The sequence below is a fragment of the Petaurus breviceps genome, unplaced genomic scaffold, assembly GCF_028583685.1.
Source record: "Petaurus breviceps papuanus isolate PSGF00001 unplaced genomic scaffold, PetGlider_PUasm1.0 387, whole genome shotgun sequence".
Lineage (NCBI taxonomy): Eukaryota > Metazoa > Chordata > Mammalia > Diprotodontia > Petauridae > Petaurus > Petaurus breviceps.
This window is the reverse complement of record NW_027186308.1, coordinates 296,745-320,219: the sequence shown is the minus strand read 5'-3', so window position 1 is coordinate 320,219 and position 23,475 is coordinate 296,745. Positions and strand designations below refer to the sequence as shown.

The 23,475-nt window shown below is 53.9% G+C and overlaps 1 protein-coding gene across 5 annotated transcripts in view; it reads left to right on the top strand.

The window, feature by feature from the left end:
* TSPEAR (thrombospondin type laminin G domain and EAR repeats) overlaps nt 1–23,475 on the top strand; it is a 173,530-nt gene that overhangs the window by 138,177 nt on the left and 11,878 nt on the right. For 3 of the 5 annotated variants that reach the window (XM_069100288.1, XM_069100290.1, XM_069100289.1), the window contains exons 2-9: nt 2,963–3,192; nt 3,587–3,825; nt 4,571–4,661; nt 5,386–5,539; nt 7,147–7,278; nt 8,301–8,527; nt 16,309–16,498; nt 17,716–17,945. In XM_069100288.1, the coding sequence (XP_068956389.1) occupies nt 2,963–3,192; nt 3,587–3,825; nt 4,571–4,661; nt 5,386–5,539; nt 7,147–7,278; nt 8,301–8,527; nt 16,309–16,498; nt 17,716–17,945 (1,493 nt within the window). Of the gene's footprint in view, nt 1–2,962; nt 3,193–3,586; nt 3,826–4,570; nt 4,662–5,385; nt 5,540–7,146; nt 7,279–8,300; nt 8,528–16,308; nt 16,499–17,715; nt 17,946–18,983; nt 20,605–23,475 lie in introns of all 5 variants that reach the window. The other 2 variants (XR_011170751.1, XR_011170750.1) reach the window with 1 other exon arrangement.

Sequence of the window (23,475 nt, the reverse complement as noted above, 5' to 3'; positions counted from 1 at the left end):
GGCATGAGGAGGCCCAGCTGGGTTCTGAGCACAGTGACCTAGCCTGGATCTCATGGGTGGGGAGTCATAGGTTGACTCCAATGTGTGGGATAGGAGTGAGGAGCCGTATTCAATGACAGAGTGGCCGTGCCCCAGCTCCTCTGATCTGAGCAGAGACAACATGGGCTCAGCAGCAGGAGGGGGTGCAGGAGGCCGGCTGGCAGCAGGAGGCCTGGTAGGAGGGGACTGCACAGACCACAGGCTTGCAGCACACGGGCACACAGACAGCAGGTTTGTAGCAGACAGACATGCAGCAGGCAGACTGGCAGGGTCTGGGCACGCAGCAGGCAGACTGGCAGGGGCTGGGCACACAGCAGGCAGACTGGCAAGGGCTGGGCACTCGGCAGGGGGGACTGCAGGGTCCAGCCTGGCAGCAGGTGGGTTGGCAGGGGCTGCCTCCGCAGAATGGTGGGGAGCAGTTGCCAGCTCCACAGGCTGCCAGGCAGCTGGTCACCATGGGTCATTCTGGGCGGCAACAGGGTCGGACACAGACGGGCTTGCAGCTGACACGCACGGAGCAGGTCGGCTGGCAGCCAGGGTAGTAGCTGGTGTGGCACATGGTGTCTCGGATGGGTGGGCCCTTTGGGAGAGGAGGGGAGGAGGGAAGGGTGTGGACAGCTCCTTCCCCCCCAGGCTTTTGTACCCCTCTGCAGCCTGGGTGTGTGCATCTGTGTGTGTGTTTGCCCCTGCATCCACCTTCTCCTTATTCATGATTCTCTTTTTCTTCTCATCTCCCTGGTCATTAACCTGTATTAGTTTCCTGTTGCTTGTGAGTCCAGATTGGTCCTTGACATCTGGTTTGTCCCTCCTTTGGGGCCCTCCAGGCTCCCTTCCCCCCTCATAAAATGCCTCTGTCCCACTTCTAAGGGAATCGCACTGATTCTGTTAAATGCAGCATCCAGTGCTGGTCTCCTGCTCTGAGGGTTACAGCCTGGTCCTGCCTGGTGGATCTCTTGGCCTCAGGCTACTTATCAATGAAATTAGGGCTTGAAATCTGGCTTGACAAGCCCCAAGTTGGGCACAATCCAGTTCCTCCCAAGAGGCCAAAATAGATTTCCGGTAAGCGTGGATATGGCCGAGCCACTGGAGACCTTTTCCTGACCTGGGCTTCCTTCAGCAATGGGGAGCCCCCTGCCTCCATAGGCAGTCTGTTCCATGCTGGGACGAATCACTGTGGCATCTGGTCCTCCGCTGTTCCCCACAGCTCTGGCTTCTGGGCCCAGGCTCCTCTCCTTCCCTGCCAGCTGTGGCAGAGCACCAAGACACATCCCAAAGTCTTCCTTTTCCTGGGAGACACTTCAGCAGTTTCTTCAGCTCAGTGGTGAAGGGTCTTGAAGTCTGTATCTGGCCACGGGCAGGGTCTATTTCTTATCTACTGTGATGTGGCCAGAACACTGGCTTGGAAGGGAAGACGGGAAGTGGTCAGTGTTTGCTAAGCATCTGTGTGGCAGGTGCTATTATTAGCCCAACCAATTATTATTGCCACAACTGAGGAAACTAAGGCAGATGAGGGGAATTGACTTTCCCAGGGTCACACAGCTCATAGTGTCTGAGGCCAGATTTGACTTCCCGACTCCAGCCCACTGTGCTCACCCTTGTGCTAGCAGCTGCCTTTCTCAGGCCAGAAAGACCCAGAGTTCCTCATCTGTAGAGTGGGAAACCTCATGCCTGTCTCCTGCTGCTCTGCCACCATGCCCTTCACCAGGGCTTGGGAGCAGAGGGAATGGAAGCTCCCAGTGGCAGAGGCAGGGCAATCCTGGAAGAGTCTGGTGGGTGGTGCAGGATTAGGCTCTGTTCTAGGTCTCAGGATGGCCCCGGGCTGGAATGGACGGGACATGGGAAAGTGGGTGTGCCCAGCCCTGCTCCTTGGCAGGGCTTTGCTTGAGCCAGGAGAGGCCAGGTGTGCATGGCAAGGTGTTGTCAATGCTGCTGCCAACTTTCTATCAGACAGGATCAGGAGACGCCTCTCCAAATGGCTTCATCTTTTCAGCGCCCGGGATGCCCCAAAGCTGGCACTTCTGTTGTTTCTAAGAATAAACACATTATTGGAAAATTTAAGAAGTTCTGAATGGGGCGTGGAGGATGCCGGAGGTCCGTCCACTCCAGCTCCCTTCCCAGGAGTTCTGGGGCAGCCCCCTTAGACTGGAGGCCCCTTGAGGGCAGAGGTCACTCTTCTCTCTGGACTTGTTTTCCAGCACCTGGCACGGTACTCTGCACACAGTGGCTTTTTGATAAGCACTGCTCAGCCTTGAACGTCTAACAGTAGGAGGGAATCCCACTCATTGACTCATTTCTGCTTATGCTGTTACCAGCTTCTTCCTAGTCAGAGCTGCCCATGATCCCTGGCATGGAAAGGACTCCGGTCCCTTGGGCAGAAGGCCCCAGGGAAGCTCAGTGTGCCCAGTGGCACAGCTCCAGGAGCTGGCCACCAAGTGGCCTTGGGCAGGGTGTCTCCCCCACAGAGCCAGCCACCACAGGGCCTGGGTCCCCAGAAAGTGTGTGGGCCATGGCCACCACAGGACTCCACTGTGGCTTCCTCCTGTGTGTCTGTGTCCGTGGGTTGTTTCCTAACTGAAATGAGAACCTTGGGGGACAAGGCCTGGGACATCTGGGTACTTAGTGCCCCTTTATGACACTGGACATTCAGAAGGTGCTCAATAAATGTTGCTGTCATCTTGGAGAGAGAGAACCATGAGCACTGGCGGTGGATTGGCAGCCCAGTGATCATACAAAGCCCTTGCTCTGTATAGGATGGGCTTTGAGCGCTGGCAGGAGAAGGAACCGTGTCCTCCAAAGGCTACCATTCTCCTGGGTGCACATCCTTCAAAGGAGGTAGGGAGAGCAGGTGGGCAGAAGCCTGCTCTGACCACAGGGACCAGGCTTGGGGCTGCCACTGCAGCCTGCCCTCTCTCACCCCCCACAGATCTGCGCCCCTTAGACATCCTCTCCGAGGTCGTCCCCCCAAGTGGCAGCGGCCCCTCCAGTGGCTTCAGGATGGTTCAGGCCCAAGGGGCCCGGGGCTTCCAGCTGTCTGCTGTGTCCAGCCCCCGCCTTCTGAGCTTTCCTGCTTCCAGGATTTTTCTACACTGCAGCCGCTTTCCAGAAGAATTTTCCATCATTGTCACCCTGAAGGTCCTCGACCTCCCACCCAAGGTAAGTGTGTGCTAGGCTGGGGTCAGCCCAGGGTGACTAGAAGCCCTCAGTCTCTGGCCCTTTCTTCCCCTACCTCCACCCCCACTGATCGTCCCTGAGAGTCGGTGCTTCCCTAACGTCCCCAGCAGGCACCAAAGTTCGAGCAGCATAGCCCAGTGGAAAAGTCCCAGGCTCTGGTGCCAGAGCTCCTGGGTTCCAGCCTGGCCTCTCCCTAGTAGGTGGCAGTCTGGGTTCTTCACCAAGGGCTTTGTGCCGCTGGACATTCCTCTGCCCTCCTCCCTTTGCCTGCTGTCACCAGTAAGAAGCCATCTGTCACAGTAGAGCTGGGGCCATCTGCACGGGGGTGACCGCTGGGGCAGTAGAGACCCCTGCCTCACCTGTCTGGTCTTTGCAGAAGAACGAGTACATCTTCACGGTGGTGGAGGAGGCCAGTGACACGCTGCTGCTGGGACTTCGCTACTCCCCCACCAAGCTTCACTTCCTCTTCCTGAGCCAGGAGCTCTCGGGCAGCTGGCAGACCCGAGTGACCTTCCAGGATGTCCCTCTGACTGACAATCGGTGGCACACGCTAGTTCTGGCCGTGTCTGAAGGCTCCTTCTCCCTCACTGTGGACTGCAGCGTGCCCACAGACGTGTAGGCGCTGGAAGGAGGCCTGGGAGTGTGTGTGTGTGCGAGCGTGTGTGTGCATGTGTGCGTGTGTGTGTGCATGTGTGTGCGAGCGTGTGTGTGCATGTGTGTGTGTGTGTGTGTGGTCCCATCTTCTCTCTCCTTCTCTTAGGGTGGGTTTCTCTGCGTCCCTAGGGCTTCCCAGGAGAGGGGTGGGTGAGTGGTGGAACCCTGGGCTCCCAAGTCAGGGGCCCTACCTCTCCAAATATTCCCTGTGATCATCTCTATGCTTGTGGAACCGGAAGAGAAATATTTCTCCATTTGCGGTCACAGCAGAAAACTCACTTAATCGCCACAGGGCATGTGAGTCAGGGAAACCTAATTCTTTGCTTAAGTTTGGAGGAAAGGCAGATGATCCATTAGTCAGCAGAGAAGAGATTGTCCTCAGGGGCCTGGTCCAGGGGATCTCAACCCCAGGGGCCAGCTTGTTCTGAGTGGAAGGGGCAGAGACTTTCCAATCTGCTGGCCTGTTGGCCTTGGAGTCTGAGGCAGGGCGGGCTCTGTTTGTCTTTGAGCTTCCATCCCCTCCCAAGACTGGCAGCAGAGGAAGGTCAGAACAGAGGTGGGAGGTGACATTCTAAGGGGGAGAGCTTCCCCTCACCCTGCCCTGGTGGCCTCCTCTAGGGAAGTTTTGTTAAAATCTGAATATTCAGGACAGGAGAAGTAATTCTCCTGGCCCTCCCCCTTACACAGCCCCGTTCCCCGCTTTCAGGATTGTCGACACACCATTCCCAATGTCGTTGACCATGAAGGGGTCCCGGTTTTTCATTGGGAGTAGGCGGAGAAAGAAGGGCGCCTTCACAGTGAGTACAGGGTGCAAAGTCACACCTCCTTCCCCCCACCCTCCACAGGCCCTGGTCTTCCCAGGGAGTGCCAGGAGGTACTCTACTACAGATTCCTGAGGCCCTCTTTTTGGAGGCTACCTTCTGGGCCAGAGCAAAGTGGGGAGCAGAGTTTAAATAAATGCTTCTTGGCTGCTGTGTAAGGAGGCCCAGGCAGAAAGGGCAGCCCTGATATAGGGCCACTGAAGCATTTCTGTCCTTCCCATGGCTTGCCCTGGCACTGTGGCTGTCAGTACCCAACTTGCTTTAGAGCACACTGAAGGATCTGCACTTGGTCTTGGGAAGCCCCCGGTTCTAATCCTGCATAGATATTTATTAGAATCCTGGGTGACCTTGAGTAAATCGCTTGACTCTCTGGGCCTCAGTTTCCTGCCTTGTCCAATGAGGGGCGGGGCCTAATCTCTAAGGTCTCTGAGCATCCCCTCTCCTTTACAGCCTTCCTCCTAGGAGCACTCATAAATGCCAACAGGGACCTGTCCACCTCTAAATCAGAGAGACCAAAAAGCAGGCAAGCGGACCCGCAAGCCTTTTCACAATGAGCCCCATTCTTAACTAATGATTTTTGCTTTTTAAAAAATGTGGAAACTACAGACAGATTGGTCCTTTCCCCCCCTCCTGCTCTTGGCCTAGGATGGATGGTGGTGGTCCCCACAGATTGCCCTCAGGCTCTTCCCTCTTTCCCCAGGGCTTGTTGAGGCAGCTGGTGCTGCTTCCAGGCTCCGATGCCACCTCCCGGATTTGCCCAAGCAGGAATTCTCACCTGGCTGTGCTGTCCATCCCTTCGGTCCTGCAAGACCTCGGGGGGAGGCCAGAAGATGATGGGCTCCGTTATCCTTATGGTAAGCTGGTGTGCCCAGGGGGCACTGTGCTGCTGGAGAGCCTGGGCAGCAGGCTTATCTTCAGGGTTCCATTGCCATGTCCAGAGAGTACACAGGGATTCCAGGGCTGTCCTTGTGTGTGACACGGGGAGACATGGGCAAGATCACAGCATGGGCAGGGGGACTCAGAACTCCAAGGTCAGTGTGGAGTGCCAACATGGAGGCAGATCCCACAGATGATGGGTCCCCAGGCTCCATGACCAGTTAAGGCAGGGCAGTGGGACCCTCCTATTGGGGTGAGATGGGGGAAGTGTGCATCAGATGGGGGAAGTGTGCACAGGTCCCAGTGTGGCTGATGGAGGGCAGGCTTTTGGGGGGCTATGAAGTAGATAGGATTAAACAATGTGATGGGACAAAAAAAGCCAATGGCCTCTGAGACCATGACTTAAAAGGCAAAGACAATGCTTGGTGATATGGGATGACTTCAGGGACAGCACAGGGGAGGGCCACTGGGAGTTCAGGTGATGTAAAAATATCAAGGAATATTCACTCTGAAAGCTAAAGGAGGCATCCAGGGAGCTTCAGAACATTGGAGGCGAGTGGCCCTCTGTCTCTGGCCTTGGTCGGACCCCGTCTGACCAAATTCTGGGCATCCCTTTTGGGGATGGACCTTTCTTAAGCCACAGAGAGCAGTGGGGATGGGGAGAGGCAGAGAGAGGGGCAGAGAGGCCAGTCTGGTTGGATGCCCAAAGTGGGCAGGCTGCCTTGGGGCTGAAGGGGGCAGGGCGGTGGAGATGGTGCCTCTTGCCCCCAGCTCTTCCGTCAGGGGCCAGGTGACCACACGTTAGAAGTGTTGTCAATTCTGATTCTGGGTCATTCTGGGTATTCTGGGTCAGATGAGAGGAGACTGTCAAGGTCTCTCTAGCTCTGATTCTGTGACTGCCTGGTGCCCACATCCTGTGAAAGGTTGGTCTTTTTAGAGGGCAGGAGTAGGTGCTGGGGTTTCTGAGGGGCTCGCCTTCTGAACCCTGCTCACATGAAGCAGGCCAGTCCACAGATGGCCCCAAGAGGCCTGGAGTGAAGGACAAAAGAATACGGGAAGAGGAGGGGATGGGAGAGGAACCAGACAGCAGCCAAGGATGGAGCCAGAAAGAAGAGATGGGACAGGCCAGATGCCCGCCTGCCAGTGCCCGGCGAGGCAGCCCAGTCCTACACTCCATGGATGTCTCTCCAAAATTGCAAATGATGTTTCTTGGGTTTCATACACGATCAGAGAAACTGTCCTTGAAAATCAACCAATTGGTTGCATCCTGAAGCAGGGCATGACCCTAGAGGATGCTGTCCCAGGGAGTCACAGCAACAGCTCACATGCTGACCTCAGACTTACAAAGAGGCCCCGTGACTTGGGTCAGTTCAGCACTAAGTACTGGCAGTCCTCATTGTTACTGATGGAGAAACTGAGGCTCCCAGAGGTCAAGTGACTTGGCTGTGGTTTCACAGCTACTAAGTGCCACAGGCAGGGCTTGAACCCAGGTCTTTTGACCAAAGCCAGCACTTCGTCCCCTTCCCCGCTGACACCTGCTAGTGTCAGAGCCCACACAACTCCATTCTCTTGGTCTTGTGTTCAGAAGCTGACATGAAAGTGAGCTTGGGCCCTCGGCCTCAGTGCTCCAGGATGGAAGATGCCCGATTCTGGTTCGATGCCTCTCGGAGGGGCCTTTACCTGTGTGTTGGCAGCGAGTGGGTATCCATGATAGAAGGTGAGGGGATGTGCTCAGCCCTCTGGGGGGCCCGGGAGGCTCCCAACCCAAAGCCCCCAGGAATAATCAAGCAGGCAATAAATAAGCAGTGTTCAGGGCAAGGAAGCCTCGTCCAGGGGGCTGAACTGGCCAGGTCTGCTGCTGTCTAGCCCCATCCCCAGGCAGCCAGAGAAAGCACAGGGGCCTGGGAGGAGGGGAAAGAGAAGTCCTTTGCAGACCTCTGCTTATGGTTCTGGGTTCTGGAAAGATTGCAAGGAGCTGAATTGAAGTGCTGCCCATTCACCACACCCCCAGTGGTCACCTTCTGAACCCTCTTCTTGGGAGACTTCCTTGTTTCTCAGCATTCCTGTTTGGCACAGGAGGCCTGGGGTGAGAAAAGCTGTGTGTTCTATAGCAGGCTCCTCCCTGCTCATGGACATGTGGCCAGGGAGGAGGGAAGCTGACACTGGTGTGGCCCACCCTGCCTTCCAAACTGTCATGGAGACAAATCTCTACCCCCCCTCTCTCTTTCTCTCTCTCTTCTCCTTCCTCTCTCTCTTCCTTTCCCCCTCCCTCTCTCTTTTCTCTTCTCCCACCCTCTCTATCTGTCTCTCTCTTACCTTCTCCTTCCTCTCTCTCCCTCTCCCCTTCTGCCTCTCTTTCCTCTCTCCTCCCTTCTCCCACCTCTGTCTTTCTGTCTCTCTCTGTCTCTGTCTGACTCTCTCTCCGTCTCTCTCACCCTCTCTCCATCTCTCTCTTCTTCCCTCTTATGAGTTTATCACATCATTCCCTCCCCCCTGTTCTTTTCTCCTCTCATAGCACTGAGTGGGAGGTTGCTTCCCTCCTGCTCTCTCCCAGAGATTCCTGCTATTCCCATCCAAACGGCCATCCCCAGACCCCCTGGTACCCCTTGGACCAGCTCCTCCTCCCCAGTGGCCTTCCTGTCTCTCCCTGTCCTGCTTTCCCAGGCTGATCACCCTGGTGACTATTGGCCGGCAAAGTCTGTCTCCCAGGCGTTTGACTGTCTCTGCTTCTGTCCCAAGCCAAAGTGAAGCTCGACTATGTGGAGGAATACCAGAGCCTGTCCACCCCATCCGAGACCATGGGCATTGAGGTCTTCACCATCCCCCACGTGGGGCTTCTCGCTGCTGCAGCCAATCGACAGGCCAGCTCCACCATCTACAAGTGGGTGGATGGGAAGTTTGTGTCTTACCAGAACCTCCCCACTCACCAAGCCCAGGCATGGAAATATTTCACTATAGGAAAGAAGGTAATATGAACCTGCGTGCCTTTCCAGTTCTCTTGTGACTCAGCAGGATCTCCAGGGTAGCCCTCTCTGGTCCAAAGTCTGTGCTTTGTACAAGGTCGATGCTGACGACTGACTACAATCAGTGACCAAGCAGTTTGACCCAAGGGACTGGTCCTGTTGAATAAGGTGTTGGGAGTGTGGGGCATGAATGGGGGGGTGCCCTCTACCTCTGACTCAGTTGCCTGGGGGCAGTGAGCTGGGAATGGACATCCAGAATCAGGTCTCATGCCCCTCCTGCCAAAGAGTGTCCTGAAGTGTTTCACTAAGTTAAATTCTATCTTGCCCATGACCAACCAGCTAACTTTCCAGAAAGGTTACTCCTTCCTTAACCTTCTTTCCCTTTCTTCCAATCTCTAGAGCTTTCAGGTTCAATGGGAGCCCAGAAAGAACTCAGAGCAAACCTTCACCTCCGTTAAACAGAATGTGCTCTAAATAGACTTGTCTATCTGCCCCTGATCTTGCCTTGTATTCTTGCCAAAGAGAATGACATAATTGGGCTTATTATTTAGTCTCATCTCTCCTCTTCATCCCACATGGGAACAAGAAAATAGAGAGATATATGGTTTAAAGGGGACATCCTGAAGTTCGGTCTTCTTTTAAATTACATTTTACTTTTAAAAGAAAAACAAAGACTTGTTTTGTCTCCCTCCCATCTGGGGGGAAACAACAAAGCCCTTGGAACACATTCCTGTGTTGGCCAGACCCAGAATGTTCCCTTCTGCACTTTGGTCCATCATCCTCTGTGGAGGACGGGGGGGGGGCGTTCTTCATGGGTCCTCAGGGTCATGGCAGCTCATTGTGTTAATCAGAGTTCTTAGATCTTTCAAAAATGCTCATTTTTACAATGCTGGGGCTATTGTATAATCGTCCTTCTGTTCCTGCTTCCTTCACTCTGCTCTGGTCCACACTGGCCTTCCTAGGTTTCAATGAAACCCTTTCATCATTTTCTTAAGCACAACAGTTTCCTTCACATTCATTGACCATTCTTTGTTTGGTCATTCCCCAATTGATGGACGCTCCCTTAGTTTCCAATGCTTTGCCTCTGCAGAAAGAGCTGCTAGAAATATTTTTGGTACATGTGGGTGGGTCCTTTTTCTTTTTCTTTGATCTTTTGAGGGAGTATAGTGGTATCATGAGACCAGAAGGTAAACTCAGACAGCTTACTGACTTTTGGGACATAGTTCCAAGTTACTTTCTAGAATAATTGGACCACTTCCTAATTCTACCAACAGGTTTTTATGACCCGTTTTAATGTATTAAATAATCATTTTTCAAGATGCCACGCATACCTGAAAAATATACATACTTCTTCCTGATCCAATTTAGTAATCACCAGATGTCTGTCATATCTAGCTTTTCTAAAAATCCTATTGAGATCTTCAGCTTCTTTCTTTTTTGCTTATGTGTGTCTAGGTCTGAAAGGCATGTTGAGGTCCCGCACAATTATAGCTGCTTTACCATCTTTCCCCCTGTAACTTATTTAGCTGGGGGTGCAGGTAGAGAAAGCCTGCATTAGACAGAGGAATAGCTTCATGTTAATCCTTCCACCTACGGCTATTCAAGAGATTTTCAAGTATGAAGAAGGCTTCCAACCAAGCTTGGCTTTTTCATTTTGGTTATGTTGCTTAAAAGCAAACAGAAGAGGTGGTTCTTCAGACTTGTGTCCAGACTGACATTTGCCTCATTCAGAGGTGACATGCATGACCATCTTGGTCTCAAATCTACAAGGGTCTCGTGACCCCATGAATCCCAAATTCTTCTCATCTTTTAAATTAAAGATGTGGTTACAAATCATTGACTCTGTCAAAGAAACAAATCACATAATTTCCTAGTTGGCTCAGAGTCAAGGCCCGAGGCTTGGGGAGGAGGGAGGGGTAAGTGGGGTGGTGGCTATGTGTTCTAAGTCCTGGGGCCCTTAGATGGGGGAAGCTCTGACCCATGTTATATTCCTCTAAGCTGAAGCCTCATATTGGAGAGTGTTGATAGAAAACCACCTCCTGCCTCAGTGGGCCCTCAAACCTGGGGCCCTTCTGAACAGGGAGCCAATGGCTCCAGATACAGCCAAGCCTCCCTCCGCCTGCTACTGGGAGAGATGGAGGGAAGATTCCACTGAAGCCAGCCCCCAGGGTCCCTGGTGCAGAGAGAATAGGGAGGCACAGCCCACCTCTGGCCCCCAAGCAGCCCCAGCTGCAGTTCAGCTGGGAGGTGGGAGGCCCAGGAAGCAGCACCCTGAGGCCAGGTGAACTGGCTGGAGAGCAAACTCGTTGTAAGTCAGTAGGACAAGGCAGCCCAGAAGAGCTTAGGCCACGTAGAATGGGTGAGCAGCATTTATTAAGCACCTACTGTGTGCCTGGTACTCTGATGGTGCCCAGGAGTACAAAGAAAAAGGGAGACAGACCCTACTCTCAATGTACATTCTGATGGGGACTGCACATCCAGGGCAGTGGTGGTTGGGGACCAGCAGACCCTTCCTGGGAGGAACACTGGTATCAGATGGATGAGTTCCCGGAGGGGGTGTGGGCCAGTGGTCTGCACTCACACAGAATGGCTCAGGGGCATCACGGGGAGCCCGGCCACCGTGAAGAAGTAAGAGCAGGTCCGCTTGGGGATGGGGCTGTCTCTAGGCTTGCTGGACTGAATGGGAGTGGTCCCTGGAGAGGTCCCTGGAGCAGGCCTGGGCTCATGGAGATGAGCTCGTATTTCGGTAACGAGGTAGACTGGCTCTCAGTCAAGCTGGCGTTGGCCTCCTGGCTGTGTCTGCTGGGGACTGAGCCATAGGGGTGTGGTCACATCCCTCAGAGCAGGGGCCACTCGGGCAGCCAGGCTCCACCCTCATCCCTGTCTGGGCAGCGCTGCCATCGGACGCTGAGCTTTAGGCTTGGGAGACATTGCCGATCACATTAGCAATGTCAGGAAGCAGGGATGGGTAGCCCCACGCATGGACAACCGAGTGGATCTAGAGTTCTGGCCAGGATGAAGTCTCTTAGAGATAAGGACCAAGAATCAACCTGTGAGCAGGGAACTTCCTCTGCCAATGCAGGTCAACCCATCTCAGGGAAGAACCAGGGACAGATAGCAAGGTATCAAATGACTTGTCCAGGGTCACAAACTCAAAAGCAGAATTCATACTCATGTCCTCCTGGCTCTGAGCACAGTTCTCCATAAATATACACTTGGGTTCAGAAAATCACCCACAATACAAATACAGGGTGGGGTTGAGGGAGTGGGGCAGGAATTCGGGTCTGGGACAGCTGGGCAGACACATGTGGCCTTGGGGGGCTTTAACGAAAGCCGAGAATGAAGAGCCAAGGAAGGGCCCATCCTCCTTCCGCAGGCAGCATTGGGAATGTTGTGCCCAGGTCAGGCTTTCTAACTGACCCCTGCCCATCGTGGAGCTGAGAGAATGGAGTTCTGTCACACAGTGGCACAGGCAGGATCTGAAGCCAAGGCTCTGGGACCCCCAATGATAGGAAGGGCCTGATGGGCATCCAGAGGAGTGTCCACGCCAGGAATGGACAAGGATCAGCTGAATAGAAGGGGGTGGGGGAGGGGAGGCAGCGGGCAGCAGAGCGTCTTCTGGGACCGGAAGGTTCCCTTATGTTTGCTCTGCTTGTCCCTGGGGATGGAGGAAGAACAACGGGAAGAAATTGCTGAGAGGCTGGTCTAGGCTTCTTGCTTGGAAAACCTCGCTCCTGAGCCCAGTTCCAGAACTTCAGGGATGGCAGTGATCCCCCAGAGCACCCAGATGGGGACCATGCCCAGATTTGCCTGGAGACTCCAGGGAAGGGGATTCTCCCACCTCCCCAGGCATCCCCTACCTCCAAAGCTCAGGAAACGTTTCCTGACTGCCTTCCCCTTGCCCCCTGGGGCCCATCAGAACCAGTCTAGCTCCTCTCTGCAGCAGGGGTCTCCACCAGCCTTCTCTTCTCCAAACTGATCCTCAAATCAGAGGGTCACAAGGCCCTTCCCTGTCCTGGTCTCCCTTCTCTGGCCACTCTCCAGCTGATTACTGTCCTTCCTAAACTGTGGTGCCCAGAACTGAACACATGTAAAGGCTACAGATGTGGACTGACCAGATGTGCTAAATGAGACAGATGTGGACTGACCAGAAGATATGCTGGCGCCATCACCTTCTTCGTCCTGGGAGCTCGGCTTTCCTGGCTGGCAGGAAATGAACTCAGTTGGAGGTTGCAGTCCACTATGACTCCGAGATCTTTTTCAAATTATTATTATGCCTTTCCCCATCTTGTGCTCATAAAGTTGGCTATTTTTAAAGATCAAGTATAAGATTTTATATCTATTAAATTTCATGTTTTTTGGTGTGGCTCCACATTCCAAGGGTAGCTAGATGATGCAGTGGATAGAGTACTGGACCTGGAGTTAGGAAGACTTAAAACCTGGCCTCAGGCACTTACTGTGTGTGTGACCCTGGGTGAGTCACTTAACCCTTTTTGCCTCAGTGTCCTCATCTGCAAAATGAACTAGAAAACCACTCCAGGATCTTTGCCAAGAAAACCCCAAAATGGGGTTACAGAGAGCTGAACAGGAAGGAACCCAGTGAACAACAGCGTTCTAGATTGTTACACCCTTGCCACCTGGTGTGTTCCCTGCTGGTCCCTCTTTGTGCCCTTCCTGCCTCTATCTATGTCATTGAGAAGAACGACCCAGCTCAGCTTTCTGAGGCATCCTCTAAGGCCTTTGGCTACTAGGGCATGAGGCCCTGGGCTGCTTCTGAAGCCCTGGCCCAAGTCTCTCTCTCTGCACAGGCAGAACCTGAGTGACCAATGAACCCTTTGCCCAAACCCGTAGGAATGTGGCTTCGGCATCTCTGTTCTCCCCTTCTCGAAATCTGCTTGTGGGCTTTTGTGTGGATCTTAGCAACTCGTCTTCCTGCCGTCCAGCGACTCCCCATGGTGCCTAGCCATGGTGGAGGCCGGCGCTGTTCTCCTTTCCCCTTCCCTTTCAGCCAGATCCACCTGGCTGTCAGGCTTTGGTCACTAGGTGTACTCCACCCCTGACTGGAGCCTGCTGGCGACTCTCCACGGTGCCTAGCCATAGGGGAGGCCAGCACTGTTCTCCTTCCCCTTCCCTTTCAGCTAGATCTGGTTGGTCATTAGGTGTACTCCATCCCTGACTGGAGCCTGCTGGCCGAGGCCCTGCCTCTCAAGACAGTTTCCTTTCCAACCAGCTGCTCCCCTCTCCCACCCACCTCCCTGACCATCAGTCAGCAGCAAAGCACACGGCTGCGGCCTGGAGTCTTCCGTGTCATCCTTGGCAGGCTTCCAGGGTCCTTCCGGCATCCCCCTTGGTGGGAGTCACCAGAGATGGGGAGCCGGCATCCATCTGGGATGATGAGAGCCTTCACTGCTGTCCCCTGAGTCCTAGTTGCCCTTCTCTCTCTGGCCAGTCCTGGATGCTCCCTCCTCAGAGTCCCCCCTCCTTGTCCAGCCTCCTCTGCCTCCTTCAGCGGCCCCTCAATTCTTCCAGATCCGTCCTCTCCAAACTCCACCTCTGCTCTTCCTGGAGGGGCCAGGGGCCTTGGAACCTCCCACCCAGGGTCTCAGGCCATGTGAGTGTCCCTCCCTACTCAGCAAATACAGGAGTCACATGTTTAGACTTTAATTGTAAGATGAAAACCTCATGTTAAAGGTTTGATTTGTAATTTAAAATCTAGATAGTTTTCCAGCTGCCATCACTGGTCTGTGTTTCTCTAGTGCAGCCTATTAGGGCTACAAGGCCCCTCTGCTAATTCCACATGGGCAGCATTTCGCTCACAGACATCACTGTTCCAAGGTCACACCTCTGCCTGTGGCTGGACAGGACAGAGAGGTGGGCCTCATTAGCCATTGGACCATGTTCTGCTGAAGGGAAGTGGGAGCTATGGAAGCACTCTGAGCAGGAGAGTGGAGCGATGGGACCAGCTTATCAAGTATGGCCCATAGAAGGGAGAGACATTGACTTTTGATCACCAGGGTATCTGTCTGCCAAGAGCTTTGCATCCAGGAATTCATTCCATCCCCACAATACCCTGTGGGGTTGGTACTTGCTAGCATAATCTCTATTTTACAGGAGAGTAAAGTGAGGGCTAGAGACTTAATAGGGTCCTTCAGCTAGAAAGCAGGGGCTTTCTCCAGGTCTTTCTGGTTCTATTCCCTCTCTCAGTGTGGCGAGACCTGAGGCATCCTGGGAGATGGCAGATGAGAGCAAGAAAGAGGCAGTGTCGGGTGGGAAACTCCTGGGGAGCTGAGGGCTGGCCTGTGGCCAGGACAAGGTGTGCTGGGGCTGGGAGAGGCCAAGGCTAAGGATCAGGGAGTGCCAGGTGGGAAACAGGTCCCCAGGGCCAGACCCACGTTCTTAGGTCCTGCTGGCTCCCAAAGACAGGCCACAGTTATGACTGTTCAGTGGAGCTTGCCCTCAATGGGATCCAAGGCCAGGGTCTTTGGCCCTTCAACTGGTCAGTCAGAGCAGGGCTGGGCTGTGTCTGCACTCTGATGCCTAGTGTCTATGGCTGGTCAGGAGTGACCAAAGAATACTCTTGCTGAGAGCTGAAGGGAGAGAAATGGAGGGTGGGGAAGCCAGGAGACTGATTTTTAAATGAGACATCGCTGAGCTATGTCTAGAAGCTCAAAGGAGGAGGTGCGAGAAGGAGAGGGAGAGGGAGAAGGAGACAGACAGAGAGACAGAGGAGACAGACAGAGAGAGAGAGAGACAGAGACAGAGAGAGAGACTGAAGGTGCCTCAGAGCCTTGTAGACCAGGCAGACACATTGCAGACAGGGCCAGGGCAGGAGGAGCAGGGTTAACATCAGCCCTGGAAAACCTCTTCCAGCCTCAAGATGGTGTCAGGAGAGGGTGGGAGGTGGCCCCAGCAAAACAGACCAAACTTTGGTTTATACCCTCAGGGTTGGAAAGGCCCCCAGAGGCCAACAGGGCAGGCATGTGGCTGACCCAGAATCCCCCTCCAACTCCCCCTGAGATGCCCTTCAGCCCCAGATTGAGGCCCACCCCTCTTGTCCCCAGCAGCCCACTCCACAGCTGCCCTCCAAAAGGGGAGAGGTGAGGACAGGCTTCTGATGCCTTCCTCCAGGTGTTAGTCTGTCTCAGGCCAGTCAGCCCAGCTGTGGCTTTGTAAGCAGGTGGGTGAGGGCCACAGGGGAATATAGGCATAAAGAAAAGATTCCCTCAGCACAGGCCTCGTCTTGCCCTGCCCCAAGCCTTTTCACTGCCTGTCATTCCTTTGGAGGCAGGTATGTTTGCATGTTTCCAAATCAGGCCCACAAGTTGGCTTGTAGTATGTTCCATGGATCAGGGTGTGCCCCCAGCCCAGCAGAGTGCAGCCTCTCCCCCAGGCCCAAGCTGCACCCCACCCCCTAAACACACCTCTCAGACTGTTGGGGCTAATGGGGCAGTGTGTGTGTGTGTGTGTGTGTGTGTACACCAGGATGGTGTCCTTGCCCACAGACCAGCTCAGGGAAGGCTTCACAGAGCAGGTGGCCTGGGTGTTATCTTCTAAAGAACGGTGAAAGGAGGACATCCCAGGCAGAAGTCATCACTGGGGCCATGGCCCAGAGGGACAGGGCAGGAGACTCAGGCAGGGGAGGATGAAGGACACCGCGTGAAGGTCAGCGGCCAGCTTGGGTCTCTGTCTCTCTTCTGTCCTTCCACCTTCGTCCCCTGAGGCCGTTCAGAGCAATCCTTCCCCACATTGTCTCCTCAGGACACCCCTCATCTGTTCCCTTTCAGGTCTTCCTTGCTGTGGCGAATTTGGAGCCCAAAGAGAAGGGTCGGCAGGAGCTCTCGGTCATTTACAAATGGAGCCCCAGAAAACTCAAGTTTGTCCCTTACCAGAGGATTGTCACTCACAGCGCCAGGGACTGGGAGGCCTTTGAGATTGCAGGAGAGTCCTTTCTGGCTGTGGCCAACCACCGAGAAGGTAGGAAGGTCTGGGGAAAAGCCCTCCACCTGGGCTCCTGCCCCGACTCACTGACTCAGGGCTGAAAGAATCCCCCAAGACAATGCGAATAAAAACCAGATAGCGTACATTTATAGAGTGCCTACTGTGTCCCTGGTGCTGTGCTAAGCATCCTGCAATTACTGTCTCATTGGATCCTAAGGGCCCAGAGAGGTGGGTGCTGGTATTACCCTCATTTTACAGATGAGGTAATTGGGGCAAACAGAAGTTAAGTGACTTTCCCAGGGTTATACAGTCTGGAAGTATCTGAGGCTGTATTTGAACTCAGGGGTTCCTGACTCCATGCCTAGTGCTTTACTGGCCGCTCCCTCTTTTTATAGATGAAGAAATGAAGGCCTGGAGATTACAAAATGACTCATCTGAGGTCCCACACCAAGCTCTTTAACCTGGAGGGAAGAAGTCTTGGGGATGGGGGTCAGGGAAGCATCCAGAGATGCCTGCCAGTATCACCTGTGTAAAGGAGGGTGTGAGGAGGCCCTTCCCAGCCCTCAGCACTGGGCCAAGGAGGTGGGAGGGTCTCCCACTCCCTGGAAAGCTTCAAGCAGAGCTCACAGGCCTGCTCCCAGGGATGAGACCTGGAGTCTGTGGTTCTGGGAGGGAAGCACCAGGACCCAGCATGGCAGCCCTCCCCCCTCCCCCCTCCTCTCTCCCCCTTGTCATATTGTCAAAAACTCACAGTATCACCACTGCCTTCTAGCCTCAGTGCAGACCAGGACGCTCCAAAACGTGGGGAGAAGCAGGGTGGGGTCCGAGCTGAACTGAACGGGAATTTCTTCCCAAGGAAACAAGGCACTCATCAACTGTTCATTTCCCATCAACTCAATCAGGGCCCATCCCAGGTTGTACGAAGCACTGGGGGCCCTCGAGGGGCTTCCCTTCTAGGCATGGAGGGGCACACGTGGTTATAAGACAATGAAACTTGAGAAAGGATAGAACACTACCAGATGGGGGGAGACCAGGGAGGACTTCCCAGAGGAGGTGACACTTGAGCTCAGCCTCTAAGGAAGAGGAAGGTCCTGAAAGACATGGTTGGGTGGGGCCAGCCAGAAGGAGGGAACACGGCCATGGCCCTCCCAGAGAGCTGGGGTGAGGCGGAGGGGCCGCACCCCCCACATCTCCACCGAGGGTGCTGTTTCCTGGCATCCTCCCTACACACCTTCCCTTCTCTCTCTTGCTAGGGGACAACCATAACATCGACAGTGTCATCTACAAGTGGAACCCGAGATTGGGGCTGTTCGAGGCCAACCAGACCCTAGCGACCTCGGGTGCCTATGACTGGGAGTTCTTCACTGTCGGACCCTACTCGTTTTTGGCGGTGGCCAACACGTTCAACGGCACGTCCACCAAGGTGTTTTCTCACACATACGTCTGGCTCCTTGGCTCCTTTCGGCTCTTCCAGTCTTTCCTGGTAAGGAGAACACAGACTGACCTGGGCGGGCGGCTGTTCCCTGGGGCCCCCAGGGCAGACTTGGTGAACTTGGCCTTTATTGGGCGGTAGAGAGCTCAGACACCCCCCTCGCTAACCCAGTTTGTAGTTAAATGCACTGGGGTCTACCTAGGCTTTAGGGGGGCTTTCTCTGTCATTTCCCATCCCTGGTGTCTTGGCCATTTCAGGCACATCAAAGAGGGCTCTTAGGTCTGATGAGCCTTGAGGAGCTAAGGAACTAGTCTCCACTTCCCACACATCTGGACTCTCCTAATTCAGTGTGCAGGCCCACATGCAGTCCCTGGTTTACAAGAATCCTTGCTAATGTCCTTTCTTCCTGGGAGGATGGTGGTCCAGCAGGTTGTGGCGCTGCTCCCACCAGAGATTCAGCCCTGACTACCTTTGTCTCCGCCCTTCTACTTCCCCACTGCCATTTTCTTGGCTGGTGTTTTTTTTTTTTAATGACTTTTAGAGTCACCAATAAACAGACCTTTCAATAGACCAAGAACAAGAAAGAGCATTCCAAGAGAAAATGAACATCTATAATGTACAATTTAAAAGTAGAGATTAAGTTTAGCAAGGTACTACCAAGATTACCCAGTTCCCATCCCTTTCTTGCCTTACTTGCCTCTGTGTAGTTCTAAATGTTTTATTGATGGTCTTGTTTCCTCTGGTGGTTGATAGCTGCGATTTCTTCACAGGAGAACTGCCTGTTCATGTCCTTTGAGCAGTGGAATATTTTGGTATTTTTAATGTTACCTTTACCAGAAATGTTGCTATGAATATTTCCCCAGCTGTTTCCTATCTAATTCTAACGCATCCATCTGGTTTATGCAAAAACTTTTCAGTTTTAGGTCATTGACATTGTTCTTTTGTCTTCTATAACTATCTCAGTCCTACTTCAGCATCTGTTCATATAATTGTGTTATTTTTATTGTCAGTATGGTCATAGATGATCATTTCCTGAATGTTGAAAGTACCTTTCATTCTGCTATACATTCTAAGTGGGATGTCTTCCAGAGCTTGAGCTCCACTGGCCTCGTTTGCAAGAATCCCATCTCATCTCTATACTGTGACGATGCATCGGAACAGGACTTGGGAGTCTGGGGCAGAGGAGGGGAAAGGAGATGTCCACAGAGAAGCCTTTGGTCCCCAGACTCTAATTTATCTGCCATGTTATGCTTCAGGCTCTTCAAGAGTTTATATTTCAAGGCTAGCCCTGGGTTCCTGATTCTGGGGAATCCAGCCACCTGCCTGGGTCTCAGCGACACAGGCATCTGGGTGACTGTCTGGGATCAGACCAAAGCAGAGACTTTAGTCAAGCCACAAGCATTTATTAAGCACCTACTGTGTGTCAGTCACTATGCAAGAAAGGCATGGGGATCCAAAACCAAAAAAAAAATGAGACAGTGTCTGCCCACAAGGAGCTTATGTTCTCTTAGAGGTGGGACAAATAAAGTCCCATTTGCTTCCTGTCCGTGTGCTTTGTATATTGTGGGGTAACCTCCGAGGTCAGCTTCAAGTGCAGATGATGTCTCCATTCCTGGACATCCCTGAACCTGACTCAGTCATGTAGGTTTGTGTGTGTGTCCTGGAACAGGGTTTTTCATGAGTCAGCAAGACCTCAGGAGACTAGAGGGGCATTCATGGGCCCAGGCTGCCAAAAGATGAGAAGGCAGATTCCAGAAACTGTAGCCTGGTTAGTTTGGTGTTATTCCCAAGGAAAAAAATTAGGATGGATTATTACACAAATGGTTTGGAGGAACTTATCACTAAGCCCACAAGCACGGATTAAACATTTGCTATGTGCCCGGCACCGTGCTAAGCACAGGAGCAGAAAATACAAAAGCAGTACTGGTCCTCAAGGGGCTTGCTCTCTAATGGGGAGAGAGGCAACATGCATCTCCATACAAGGGCACCTACAAGATACATCTGGATGGAAAGCAAAGACGTCCCCCTACAAGGGAGCCTGTGAGATAGCTCTAGGTGGAAGGCAGAGGCGTCCCCTACAAGGGCACCCATGAGATAGCTCCAGGTGGAAGGCAGAGGCGTCCCCTAGATGGAAATAGATGGAGATATGCCTCTCTCCCTGCGGAGGAGGGGCTGAGTCAACCTCTCTTTCCAACAGAGACGCCCCCAGGGACCTGGCCCTTAGCCCTTTCGATGCTCGGTGCTGCAGCCAGTCAGTTGTTCAGGGCTTGGGGCTCAGCCTATCAGGAAGGCCTGATGTCATGGAGCCATGGGGGGGGGGTGCAGGAAGACCCTCTCCTTTCTTGCGGATGCGGTAGTGGACCTCCCCTTTGGGTGTGGCTTGGGCTACAAGTTATAGGGTCCAGGAGGCTCTGATTCTGGGAGTCAGAAGAGACCGCCTCCCATCAGCCCGTATTAGCACAGCTAATAAGCAAGTGTGCCTGCCTTACCGGGGAAGAGTGCGATCCCGTCTGATCTTGTTATCACCGCCGCTGCTGCTACAGATTAATTAATTCTCTACTGATGGCAGCCCACGTGCCAAGAAACCACCACTGGTCACTCTGCCAGGATCCTTTCCTAGGCTGCTGCGCGTCGCAGCGCTGCAGCCGCCGATCCTGAAGGAGGGACCGAAGGGTCCCTTCTGCTCATCGGGCAGGCGCTCAACAGACTGGTGGGTCCAGCTGGCTATCAGTTTGGTTAATTCTTAAGGAACGGGCCTTGGAGCCTCACCCCTTTTCTGGAGGCATCAAAAGGCAGGCTTAGAGGTTTAGAAGGTCGTAATGTCCTGTAATGGGGCAGGCAAACCTTTCGGTCTTAGCTCCCTGGAGCTGGGTGGAAGAGGGTTTGAAGGTCGGGGCAGCCCACGGGGCGCGCACTTCTGGGGGCGGGCGGAGGTTTGACAGCTGGGGCGGGTCTGGGAAGGGAGTGATTAATGAAGTGTGAGGGCGCTTGGCAGCGCAACAAGGTGTGGGCTGTGAGTCAGAGCAGGGCAGGTCTGCTGCGTGGGGAGGCAGGAAGGCCAGGGGCACTTTCATTGGCTGTGTGGGAGGCTGGGCCGTTCTCCTGAGGAAGGAAAGTCGGGGCTCTGAGGGAGGAGAGGGGGAAGTGCGGTGCCAGACCTCCTCCAGAGTCTTCCCATGTCATTCACCGCCACAGATTCTGTCCCCTTCCTTCGGTTTGCAGGGACCAGGTGAAATGAATGAATGAATGAACGAATGAATAAATGAATGAACGAACGAATGAATAAATGGAAAAGCCTTTAACGAGACCTGCTCGTGCCAGGTTCTGCGCTAAGTACTGCGTATACAAAGGCAATATTGTGCCTCAAGGAGCTTACTTCCTAGTAGGGAGAGACAAAGCACATCTGGTAGGGGTGGCCAAGTAGGGGTGCTTTGGTTAGAAAGTCACGCAGAGGGTAAATGGAGCCCCAGGGGAGCAGTGTGGAGGAGAGGGTGGACGGCCCGCAGGCTGGTGAGAGGAGAGGAGGGGGCCGGAGCCAGCAGTCGAGGGAAGGGTGCCTCAGGCTGAGAGGTGACTTTGGCATGCTCAAGTCCAGAGAGGACTGCTGGCTGGAATGTGCTGAGCTGGGCTCCCTGTTGGGTTTGATGGGACATTTCTCCAGGTGCAGTGGACAGAATCTCTCCTCTGTCTAGGGATGGCAGAGCTCTGTCCACTCTACCCAAAGGCGGGAGGTGGAATAGGAATGCCCAGCTGCTCCCACGCCCCTTTCATCATAATAGCATTCCCATAGCTCTGCAAAGACCTTTGTAGTTATCTCCTTTGATATTCAGGGCAACCCTGGGAGAGTGGTGCCGTTATGACCCCATTTTACAGACAAGGAAACTGAGGCAAGCAGAAGTTAAGTGTCTTGCCCAGGCTCACATGGCTAATACGTGTCTGAGGCTGGATTTGAACTCAAGTCTTCCTGACTCCAGGCCCAGCGCTGTAGTGATAAGATGTCCACCCAGAGCAGGTGAGACCTATCCCAGGCAGGTTTGCCTGGAGACAGCATTATCTCTTCCCTAATCAAGTCCATTACAAGGATGGAGAGTTGGGGCCCCTGGGGATCCTGGGGCACTCCTCCTGTGTGTCTGGGGAGACAGGCCCTTCTTACCTCAAAGCTGCCAGGGCCTCTGTTCACCTGTACCAACTACAGCTTCTCTGACACTTGCTAGGCCCCTTCTGAGAGGGGCCATGGCCCAAACATTTGATGACCTTGGAGCCTCCCAAGGGGCTCCTTGGATAACTGACCCACAGCCCTTCTGTAGTGACCCCCGAGAGTGCCATCCATGGGAGCCTGGGGATGGGGCCCTGGAGGTGGGGAAGGGTCAGGCCTGAGGAGGGAGGATGGTGAGGCAGGCAGTAATGGAGGGAGGGTAGAACAAAGAAGGAAGTTAGGGGGAGAGAGGAAGTTCTGGCCAGTGCTCCCCTCATCTGCATTCCCATAGGCACACATGTACATGTATGCTCATATGCATATGTAGACAGGCACGTTCATAACTCGGGGGCCAGACAACAGGGCTGTGGAAGTATTCAACTGGGATGTCCCAGGATATCAGGGCCCAGAGACTAAACACCCACGCCGTCTAGAGAGGGGAAACTGAGTCTCAGAGGTCAGCGACCTGACCAGGTCACATGTACAGAGGGTGGCAGAGGCTATAATTAAGGTCATGCTCTTTGACCCACAGGCCGAGCCTCCCCACGGCCCCATGCTGCTACTGCCTGGGTCTTTCTGTGGCCCGCAATACTGGTGCAGTGCCCACCTGGCATGGAGCTGGGGGTGAACAAGGATGTGTCCACAGATGACTGGATAAGCTGGAACTCTTGTCTTGATTAGTGAGTCTGCCATCTTGGCCCAAAGTCAAGCAGGGCAGAGGTAGGGAGGGGACAGGTCACCACCAGTCATAGCAGCAGCCACTCAGCCCAGGGCTGGTCTGATGCCACGGTCTTTGAGGCCTCAAAAGCAGTGGGATTTCCCTGCCAGCCAAGGATTTGGGGAAGCCTGACCCAGAGCCAGCTGGAAATCCTTTGAATGCAGTCAAAGAAGGATGGGCATACTTTTGTCCTGGCTCGTGGGCATCCTGCCTGGAGCATTAGTGAGGGGGAGTGTTAGCCCTGTGGGGCCTCAGGAATGGCCAGAGGGATCATCTGTCCTGGCTCCTTGTGGACCTGCTGTCAGGTTCAGCTTGTCTCAGCCAGCATGTGGTATTTGGGAAGGCACTGCCTTTCACCACCTCCATCTGCCTGCCTTCCAGCACCCTTAGAACACTCTGTGGGCTGAGCTTGGCAGGACCTTGGCAAGGGGTGAGCAGCTAGTTATGCCCCTGATGATCTATCCTCCACCACCAGCCAGTCCCTGTCTCTCTCACCACCAGCCAGCCTGGAGTTCTCTTCAGGGAGGGGTTGCCAGCTGCTGCCCAGACCCCATACCACCCATCTCTCAGAGGTCTCCTCATTACAGGCAGACACCCTACTTTTCTCGGAGCCTTGGGAAAGCAGACTTCCTCCCTGGGGAATTCCAGGCTACTTGAAGAGGATTTTT